General features: G+C 39.4%; 1 protein-coding gene across 1 annotated transcript in view; it reads right to left on the reverse strand.

Moving 5' to 3' along the window:
* Positions 1-7,692: 7,692 nt before the first annotated feature.
* Positions 7,693-9,692, reverse strand: part of LOC143037937 (transforming growth factor beta regulator 1) — a 21,836-nt gene continuing 19,836 nt past the window's right edge. Inside the window, exon 10 of the mRNA XM_076206623.1 lies at positions 7,693-8,008. Coding sequence (XP_076062738.1) covers positions 7,886-8,008 — 123 coding nt within the window. The 3' untranslated portion in view covers positions 7,693-7,885. The remainder of the gene's footprint in view (positions 8,009-9,692) is intronic.

The following is a 9,692-nucleotide window of genomic DNA, read 5'->3' on the forward strand; positions in this document are numbered from 1 at the left end:
AATAGAGTGGCGATGAGCTCCCAACCCAGAAGTCTAGATTTCGAGCCTCGAGATGACGCAAAATTTCGCAAAAACCTGTTCCTCCATGGTCGCTCCCCAAGACCCAAACTAATGGTCTGGCGTGGATTAAGTGATTCTTGTCTTGCTGTAGTCGGGATATGTGACGTATAGTAGCAGTGGGGAAGATGGTTTCGTCCTCCCTCCACTCTAGTTCTTGGTTGCCATCCTCGCAGTTGTGGGGATGGTGGAGGGTGTCATTACTAGGATGAAAAAGCTCAGCGCGCGCACATGCACACAAATACACACAAACACACACATACACACGCACGCACACACACCCAGACATGTTCATTGAAAGGAGACATTGTGAAGCTTGATTAAAAAAGGGCAAACATGGTGCCAATTCACAAAGGTGCAAATAAGAAGACACCACTAACTTATAGACCGATATCACTGACCACCACAATAGCGAAATTATGTGAAAGGATTGTGAAAGATCGACGGACCAAACATCTTGAAAATATGAACATTCTGACATTCAGTTTGGCTTCAGGCATGGAAGGTCGTGTGTGTCAAACCTTTTAAACTTTTACTCGAGAGTGATTGATGTGTGCACCCCGATCTAGAGATGGTATTTGATAAATTACCTCACAGTCGACTTATGTGGAAACTGGAGCATGTTGGAGTACTGAGAGGCAAACTAATAGAATGTATCATTATTATTATTTTAAGAGAAGACACATGAGGGCAGTAGTAAAAGATAAGATGTTAAGATGGAGAACAGTAACGAGTGGAGTTCCACAAGGTTCAGTGCTTGGAACAATGATGTTTCTTGTCTATATCAATGACATAATGGAAGGAACAACAAGATATGCCAACATGTTTGTAGATGACGCAAAAATCATGAGGAGAATGGAAAATAAAGAGAACGGTAGAACATTGAAAAAGATCTAGACACTGTTTTTGCATGGAACTAAGAATAAGAAATGAATTTCAATAAAAAAAAAAATACAAAGTACTGGAAATGGGTAATAGTGACAAAAGATCATTCTTAAACTATTCCTTGGGAAGTGAACCCATTACAAAAACAAAAGAGGAGAAAAAAAAATGACAGTGCTGATAAAAGACAACCTGTCACCCAACAGACATATCAATAGGATTGTGAGAGAGACGTACAGACTACTGCAGAAGATCAAGGTGGCGTTTTGCTATATGGATGAAGAAATGATGAAAAAAATAATCGAAACCCACTTCCATCCAAGACTGGAATATGCGTCAGTAGTATCCCACACAGAGTAAAGGATGTAAGCAAAATCAAGAGAATACAAAGGGTAGCAACCAAACTGGTCCCCAGACTGGCAAATAAAACATATGAGGAAAGAGTAATAGCACTGTGTCTATCAACTTTGAAAGAGTGAGGAGAAATAGGTGATATGATTACAATATTCAGGTCGCTAAAGGGAACAGACTGCATTGACAGAAGAGATCTCCTGATTAAAGATGGGAAGGCTTTGAGAGGTCAATGGAGCAACGCAAGAAAGACTACATGTCTAAAAGATTTAAAGAAATGCAGTTTTACATGTAGATCCATAAATACTTGGAAGAGCCTAAGAAGTGATATAGCCCAAGCTCAGAAAATACATGAGTTAAAATCTAAATGTGATAATTGGAAATCAAGGATATAGATTAAGTTGGAACTGTGCATTATTTTAAGGCTAGGTATGATAAAGAAAAGTAGAGAATAGGAGGGAGACCTAACGAGCGTTGCTCCTTTCCTGTATACTACAATTAAACACACACACACATATATACATATATATATATATATATATATATATATATATATATATATATGAGAGTGTGGGTGGAGGAAGTATAAGCGAAGATGGACTGGAACTCCTTTATTGCTTATATGTTTCGACCGACTCGAAACGTATAAGCAAACTGAAGAAGACCGAGTCAGTCGAAACGTATAAGCAATACAGGAGTTCCAGCCCATCTTCGCTATTCTTCCTCCACCCACACTCTCATCTGTCTAAACCATTCATCCAATATATATATATATATATATATATATATATATATATATATATATATATATATATGTATATATATGTATACATATATATAAGAAATTCCGCCCTGGTATTCGAACCCTGACCTGTGCCAACATAATCACGCAGTCTAGACTAGACGCTAGCAACGGAGCCATGACCGATATCACAAAAGGCACCATCGGTCCCCCGATCACGCATTTCATGGCGCAGAAGCCGTAATCTAATTTTCATCGAATCGTCATGCAGTCGAGCCCTCCGACAAGTTGTATGTAGTTTGGGACAGATGGATTTTAGAAATTCCGCCCTGGGATTTGAACCCTGACCTGTGACGACATATATACGAAGCCAAGACCCTAGAAACTGAGTCATGACCGATGCATCATTAATGAATGGCTTCTCTCCGAAATGAAGTGGCTGCTCGGGGGTCCGACAGTTTCGTTTGAAGCATCGCTCATGGATCAGTTACTAGAGTCTTAGATTCGTGAATATGTTGGTATAGGTTAGGGTTCGCATCCCAAGGCGGAGCTTCTAAAATCAGTTTGTCCTAGAATACACACTTCAGCTAGCGTGGCGAGGGTAAAAATAGTACGTGAATGATATCCTTTGAGACAATCAATTGGTTTGGGCATATCTGGACCAGCGAGGGGCAAGTCTGTCAAACGTTTACCTCCATTTGAAAAGTAGTCATTAAGATTGTTACAATTACTCTGCAGGTCGATTAAAGTTTGTTTATCATTGATAATACTTTATTGTTTGAGTTTTTTCTCAATAATGGAATTCAACCCTTTCCAAAATTCTTTGGGCCCGTGGCTGCTTTATTTCATTGTAAATATTGTTAGTGGCCTTTTTTATTTGCTGAATAACAGTTACAAAGTCGACTTTATTTTTGCCCGTCGGTTATTATTTATTATAATTATACATTTTTATACAAATTGTTTGGCGTTTGACATTAACTTTAATTAATTGTTAATCCATGTTTTATTAAATGGCAGGTCTAAATTTTATGGTCTTAATTGGAAAGTATATATTACTGACATTCTTTGATATATTCCAAAAACGAAATTCGGAAGTGAGCTGAAGGAAAACATACTGCCTCCAGGGTTGGAGGTTGAAATAAGTACGTGTACTTACACTTGGTACTTGGACTTTAGTACATATTTTCATGTATTTATAATTATACTTTAAAATTTCAATGGTATTTGTACTTTCCAAAATACTTGAAAAATACCATATACATTCAAGTACGTTAAGTACATTGCATTTAATCAAAATGTATAATATAATCATAATAATGTATATAGATTCTAGCGAATTCTTTGATGACTCTATTGGGAAAGTGCACTTATCTGTTATTTTTAGTTCTAAAACTACCGGATATATTACCAGTAAAGAACAAAGGACAATTTTAATGCTCTGATACATACCTATACATTCTGCATCAAATTTAGTTTTATTACTGATATGAAAAATATATGCATAGTAAATTATTACATTTGCAGCATAGGGTATATTGCTTATTCAAGTTATTCATAAAGAATATGTTCTTGTTATGCAATTCTGTGACAAAAGCAGTAATGTGCTGAAATAAATTAAAATTTCCATTTACTTTTCTATTTCGAATCCCGCTTTTAAACAAGGTTCTCATCAATGTGTATATATGAAAACTACTAACTTTCGTTCTTTGCGAATCTGTGACAGGAATTATTTTTTATCACATAAAGTACTTGTGCAGCATGTACTTGGATTTGGACTTAAATACATTGCAAAATTACTGTACTTGTACTTGTGAAATATGGATTAATTTTACCCTCTCCTTTCCACCAGCACTCTTATCACTTACTCTTAAAACTCCTTTTTATTCTATTTCCGATTTTTAGCCAAACACCTTTCCCATCTAAAATCTACTCTTCTGGCCTCCTTCACCTTACATTTTACTTCCACCCTCTTTTCTCTATATTTCTCATATGCCTCCTCATAATCTATCTACATACCGAGGAGTTTTTCCCCCTTACAAAGGAGGTAGCCAAGTCAAAAGGCAAATACCCACTCTCATCCATTTCACTTCCACCCCTTCCTCTCACACCCACCACCCTTTCCTCCCTCTTATCTTAGCTCCTCATGGATGACGGATCATCCCTGTATCCTGCCCACTGCCCTGGATCAAAAACAATGCAGTAAGACACAGCACATCAACAGCAAAGTCGCATCACTTAATTGGCGACCCCTTATGCAGAAAAAGAGAAGACAGGGAAAAATATCTTAGGGCTGTGTCAAAATATCATTCATACATAACCACTCCCTACCCCCCCCATCCCCCACTCACTCCGTTCCTTGCATCACATTATCATTTATACACAACCATTCTCCACTCACCCCTATTTCCTATCTTCTCCCTTCCTTGCTCAACAGACTTTCCCCTCTTTCTCAACACCCATTTCAATCCATCCATCCATCTCATCCTCGGTCGTCTTCTCAAGTTCACTCCATCCACCTCTGCCATCCACACCTCTTTTACTAATCTTTCTTCACTTATTCTTTCCATGTGACCAAACCATTCCAATACTTTTTCATCAGCCCTGCCTGCCATCTCTTCCCTCCCCACACCTGCTCTCCTCCTCACCTCATCTCTCACTCTATCCAACCTAGTAACCCATACCATACTTCTGAGGCATTTCATCTCAAACACATTTAAACTTTTCCTCTCTGCTTCTCTTGAATTCCATGTTTCTACCTCATATAGTGCCACTGGCACAATCACCCCTTTCTATTATTTTCCTCGTTGAATCCATTCCCAACTCCATATTTCTCATGACAAGACATTTACTTGCTTCTCTCAGTCTACAATTTACTTCCACCTCCTCTCCTCCCTTTCCTGCCACATGCAACCCCAAATACCTATAACTATCCACTTCCTCCAGGCTCTTTCCTTTCAGACTTACTTCCAACTCACTGCTGTTCTCTACCTTTGTACATCTCATCGCCTTTTGTCCACATTTTCCTTCAACTTTCTCCTATTGCATACCCTACCAAGCTCCATCACTAACTGCCTTAATCCATCCTCTGACCCTACCAAAACTGCAGTGTCATCAGCAAACAATAGGTGGCTCACCTCCCAGTTTCCTCCATTTTCTTTAACCATCTCCAGTCCCCTGCTCATTACCCTTACATTTACCTCTTGCAACACCCCAGGGATGACCCATCATCCAGGAGGAGCCAAGAAAAGAGGGAGGGAGGGGTGGTGAATGGGAGTGGAGTATGTTGGGATAAAATGTGTGTGAGTGGATTTAGCTTTTGACTTTGGCTACCCCCCTTGTAAGGGGGAAAAAGCCATTGGTATATGTATGTACACATTGAACAGTTGTGGTGACATGACACATCCCTGTTGCAGTCCCATCTTTACCTCAAGTCAATCACTCTCCATTTCCAATTCTAACACAAGCTCTACTACTCTTGTAAAAACTCTTGACTACCCTTAACAGTTTTCCTCAATCCCATATATCTGCAATACCTACCACAATGCCTTCCTGTCTACCCTGTCATAAACATTATCCAAATCCATAAAGGCCCAAAAAACATCCTTACCTTTTCCTAAAGTTTTCTCACATATCTGTCTTACCACAAAAAATTGATCCATAAAACCCCTACCTTTCCTAGACCTACACTATTCCTCTCCTAATCCTCTCAATTAAAACCGTCCCATATGCCTTCCAAACTACACTCAACAAATTTATCCCTCTGAAGTTACTACACTCACATTTGTCCCTTTTTCCTTTGAAAAGTGCAACTATACATGCACTCTAGTCTTCTGGCCCTCTACCCTCCCTTAGACAGACATTAAATGACCTCACAAGCCAGTCCACTATTACTGTACCTCCCTTCTTCAGATGCTCCACATGACACCCATCTAACCCAGGTACCTTATCTGCTCTCATCCTTTTCAAAACTACTCGTACCTTATTTCTTATTTCTCCATTTTCCTCCCACATCAATGTCATTTTCTTAGCACCTCCCACTGCTATGACCAATCCCTCCTTATCCTTCTCCATATTTAACAACTCTAAAATACTCCGCCCATCTTCTCATTTACCACCTGTTCTGTTAACGTCTGTCCATCTGTGCCTTTTATCTTTTCTTCTCTACTTGACTCACCATCCCTTCCTCTCAACTTCCTTCCAAAACATCTTTTTATTACTTTCAAAAATTTGTCATACTCCTCTCCCATTTTATATCTGCTCTCCTTTTTGCCTCCTTTATTTTTTGTTTTGCTTCTCTTCATTTTTCTTTGTACCTCTCATATTTCTCTCATCCTACTTTGCAACCAGTCCCTGAATGCTTGCTTCTTCTTCTCTACAACCTTCAAATATCTCTTACAGAATAATTTGGATTCATTCATGAGATTTCCATATCTTGGTGATTATTGATTTATTTAGATTCCACTATGTCCTGCGCGACATTCATCTCTCTGTAACTACTTCAGTTTGTAAATTGCTTGCCGCCATTAGGCGTAATAAATTCATCAAATCAAATCTCTACAACCTTCTTCACTTCATCATCCCACCACTCACTACCCTTCCATCTATTCTTTCCCATCTATTTATTCTATTTACCATCTTTCCGCACCTTGTCACTCCCTCCTTCAAACACTCCCATTACTCCTTCACCACCTCCCACACTTCTCTCAGCTTCTTCTTGTGCTTGTGCTCCTTTTCCTTCTCATTTAAATAATTTACTCTATGCACCTCTCTACCCTCTGCCCTTTTCCTCTTTCTCCACTCTCAACATACCTTCCAAAACAAAAAGTGACTCTCTCCCCTTAGAACATGAATATCCAGAACTCTTCCTACCCTTTTCCTGGATAGAATATATTCCATTAATGCCTTATCCACCACCCTCTCTTACATGTACTTTTAATTTATTTTTTTCCTAAACACATGTTAGCTATCAACTCTCTAAACACATCTCCATTAACTGTCCACCATGAATTTTACCTTGCACTTCACTTTCCAACCACTCCGTCTATTGGTTCATCCCCTATCCTGGCATTGAGATCTCCTAAAACCACATTGACCTTCCTCCTAAAACCCTCTTTTTCTTCTATACTCTTCTCACTACAAAGACCCACATCTCCCTTCCCAGTTTCATTTTCATCCACATTAACCTTGAAGAAACCTCCTTCCACTCCACCACACACTTACCTATCTCCTTACTAGTAGAGCCACCTATTCCCTCCCTTGTCCTCTCCTCACTCCTGACACCATCCCAAACTTTAAATCACCCATCCCTTTCAACTTAGTTTCACTCAATGCCAACACATCCACCTTCTCACTGCTTATCTCTTCCCTTTTACTCTCTGTACCACACCCATGCCCTTGAATAAAACCATAAGGTTTTGGTTGGAAAACTCCTCCCACACCCTCTTTTACTTTGACTTGTAGGAATGTACCCCATAGGATTAACAAAGATCAGGATGCCTAGTCCAATCACTGTCCCATTTTAGCTGCCTTTATAACCTGAGTGGGAAAACATTGTGGCAGTATTCTTTCTTCCCCCTACAACAGAAGAGAGGTGAAAAAGGAAATATTCCTCATAGTAATAATGACGATAATCGAAGGTGCATTGAAATAGTTTTTTATACAAAACTTTTATTGGTACCAAGTATACATCTCCCCTAAATAGAATTTTGTACACATAAGATCAAATAAATATACATATACCAATAATAAATATAATGTGAGCAAATTGTAAAAAAAAAAATAATAATAATAATAATAATAATAATAATAATAATAATACAAAAAATAAAAATAAAATAAATAAATAAAAATAAATCATGAATTACTGGAGACATGATGTCTGGCAAAGCGGATATTCCTTCGCAGAGCTTCATGGCACAGGGATGCCTCTTTTTCACTTTCAAATACTCTCTCCACTTCTGCCTCACTACGGCATACCTGAAATAAAAGTAATAAAAAATTAGATTTAAAGAATCAGACTACTGACTGCTTACAACAGGTTTCTGAAATATGGATACTGTTGGAAAATATATTCATGATTCAATTCATGCAACTTTGAAAACTTCAACATAGCAAGTGGTAAATGATTTCTTAGTCTGTTGGATATTTAAAAATGTTGGTTCACAATGTGTACATAAATTGTTGACACATCCTTGGAAATATTCAACCCAACAAGTTCCTTGGATATATTCAGCCCAAAAAGTTGTATAACACACATAATATGAAAGTAAATATATGCATACATATACCACATAAGTATGAAATGTTTGAGAAGTATGACAGGGGTTACTAGGCTAGATAGAGTGAGAAATGAGGAGGTGAGGAGGAGAACAGGGGTGGAAAGGGAGCTGGGAGATAGGGTTGATGAAAGAGTATTAGGATAGAATGAGTGAAGAAAGATTAGTAAAAGAAGTGTGGAAGGCGGAGGTGGAAGGAGTGAATATGAGGGGGCGTCCTAGGATGAGATGGATGGATGGGGTGAAAGGGGAAGGACAGGAGAGGACAGAAGATAGGGGTCAATGGAGAAGGGTTGTGTATAGATGAGGCTGTGATGCATGAGGGGAGTGGGTGGGGGATGGGGGGTGAGGAAGTATGCATGAGAAAAAATTTGATGCACCCAGAAGGGATTTCTCCCCGTCTTCTCCTTTCCTGCATGAGGGGACGGAGAGGGGGGGTCGCCGAATTTATGAAGCGGCCTTGCTGTGGATGTGCTATGTCTTGCAACACTGCCTCTGACACAGGGCAGTGGATAGGATGCAGGGATGACCCGTCATCCAGGAGGTGCCAAGATAGGAGGGAGGGAGGAGGGTGGAGGGGAGTGGAATATATGGGAAATGAAATGGGTGGGAGTGATTTCTATGCCTTTTTCTTTTTGGCTACCCCCCATGTAAGGGGGAAAAAGCCTTTGGTATATGTATGTATGTATGTACATATACCACAAGGCTCTTTCTCCCCTCCAAAAATTAATTTATCATCCCTTCCATCTTAGCACACTGGATGAGGGGTCCTCCTTGCACCCTGTCCACTGAGCTTGTCAAAAGCAATGCAGGAATCCTCCCAAACTCATCTACTTTAGAATCTACAGAGCAAGAAATCCCTTAAAACTACATCAATTCCTTATCCACTTTCAATCATCCCTCCTTGACAGACAACTTGTATCCAATGCCCCTTTCATCTTGTCCATACACTTCATTCTCAGTCTTCCCCTCAAGTCTACTTCATCCATTCTTTTGTGATAGTTGTTCTTTGTTCATTTTTTCCATATACTCAAACCATCCCAGTATTTTTTTTATCAACCCCATCTGCAAGCCTTCTTTCCAGCCACACACTCTACCTCACCTCCCCATTTCTCTATCCTCACAACCCCAACCACACTTCCCAAACACATTTAGGCTCTTTTTTTTCTACCTCCTTTAAATTCCAAGTCTCTGTTCCATACAGTGTAGTGGGTATAATCACCCCACACAATCTCTTCCTACTGTTCATTACAAAGGAAGACCTTTTGGTCCATAACTAGGTCGGATCCACCTCCACTCTCACTCTCCTTCTCCGTACTACAAGTGACCCTAAATACTTAATGCTTTCCACTTCTTCCAGCTGCTTGCCCCGCAAACTCACTTTC

The sequence above is a fragment of the Oratosquilla oratoria genome, chromosome 23 (assembly GCF_046742065.1).
Source record: "Oratosquilla oratoria isolate Oo_2021 chromosome 23, ASM4674206v1, whole genome shotgun sequence".
In the NCBI taxonomy this organism is placed as follows: Eukaryota; Metazoa; Arthropoda; class Malacostraca; order Stomatopoda; family Squillidae; genus Oratosquilla; species Oratosquilla oratoria.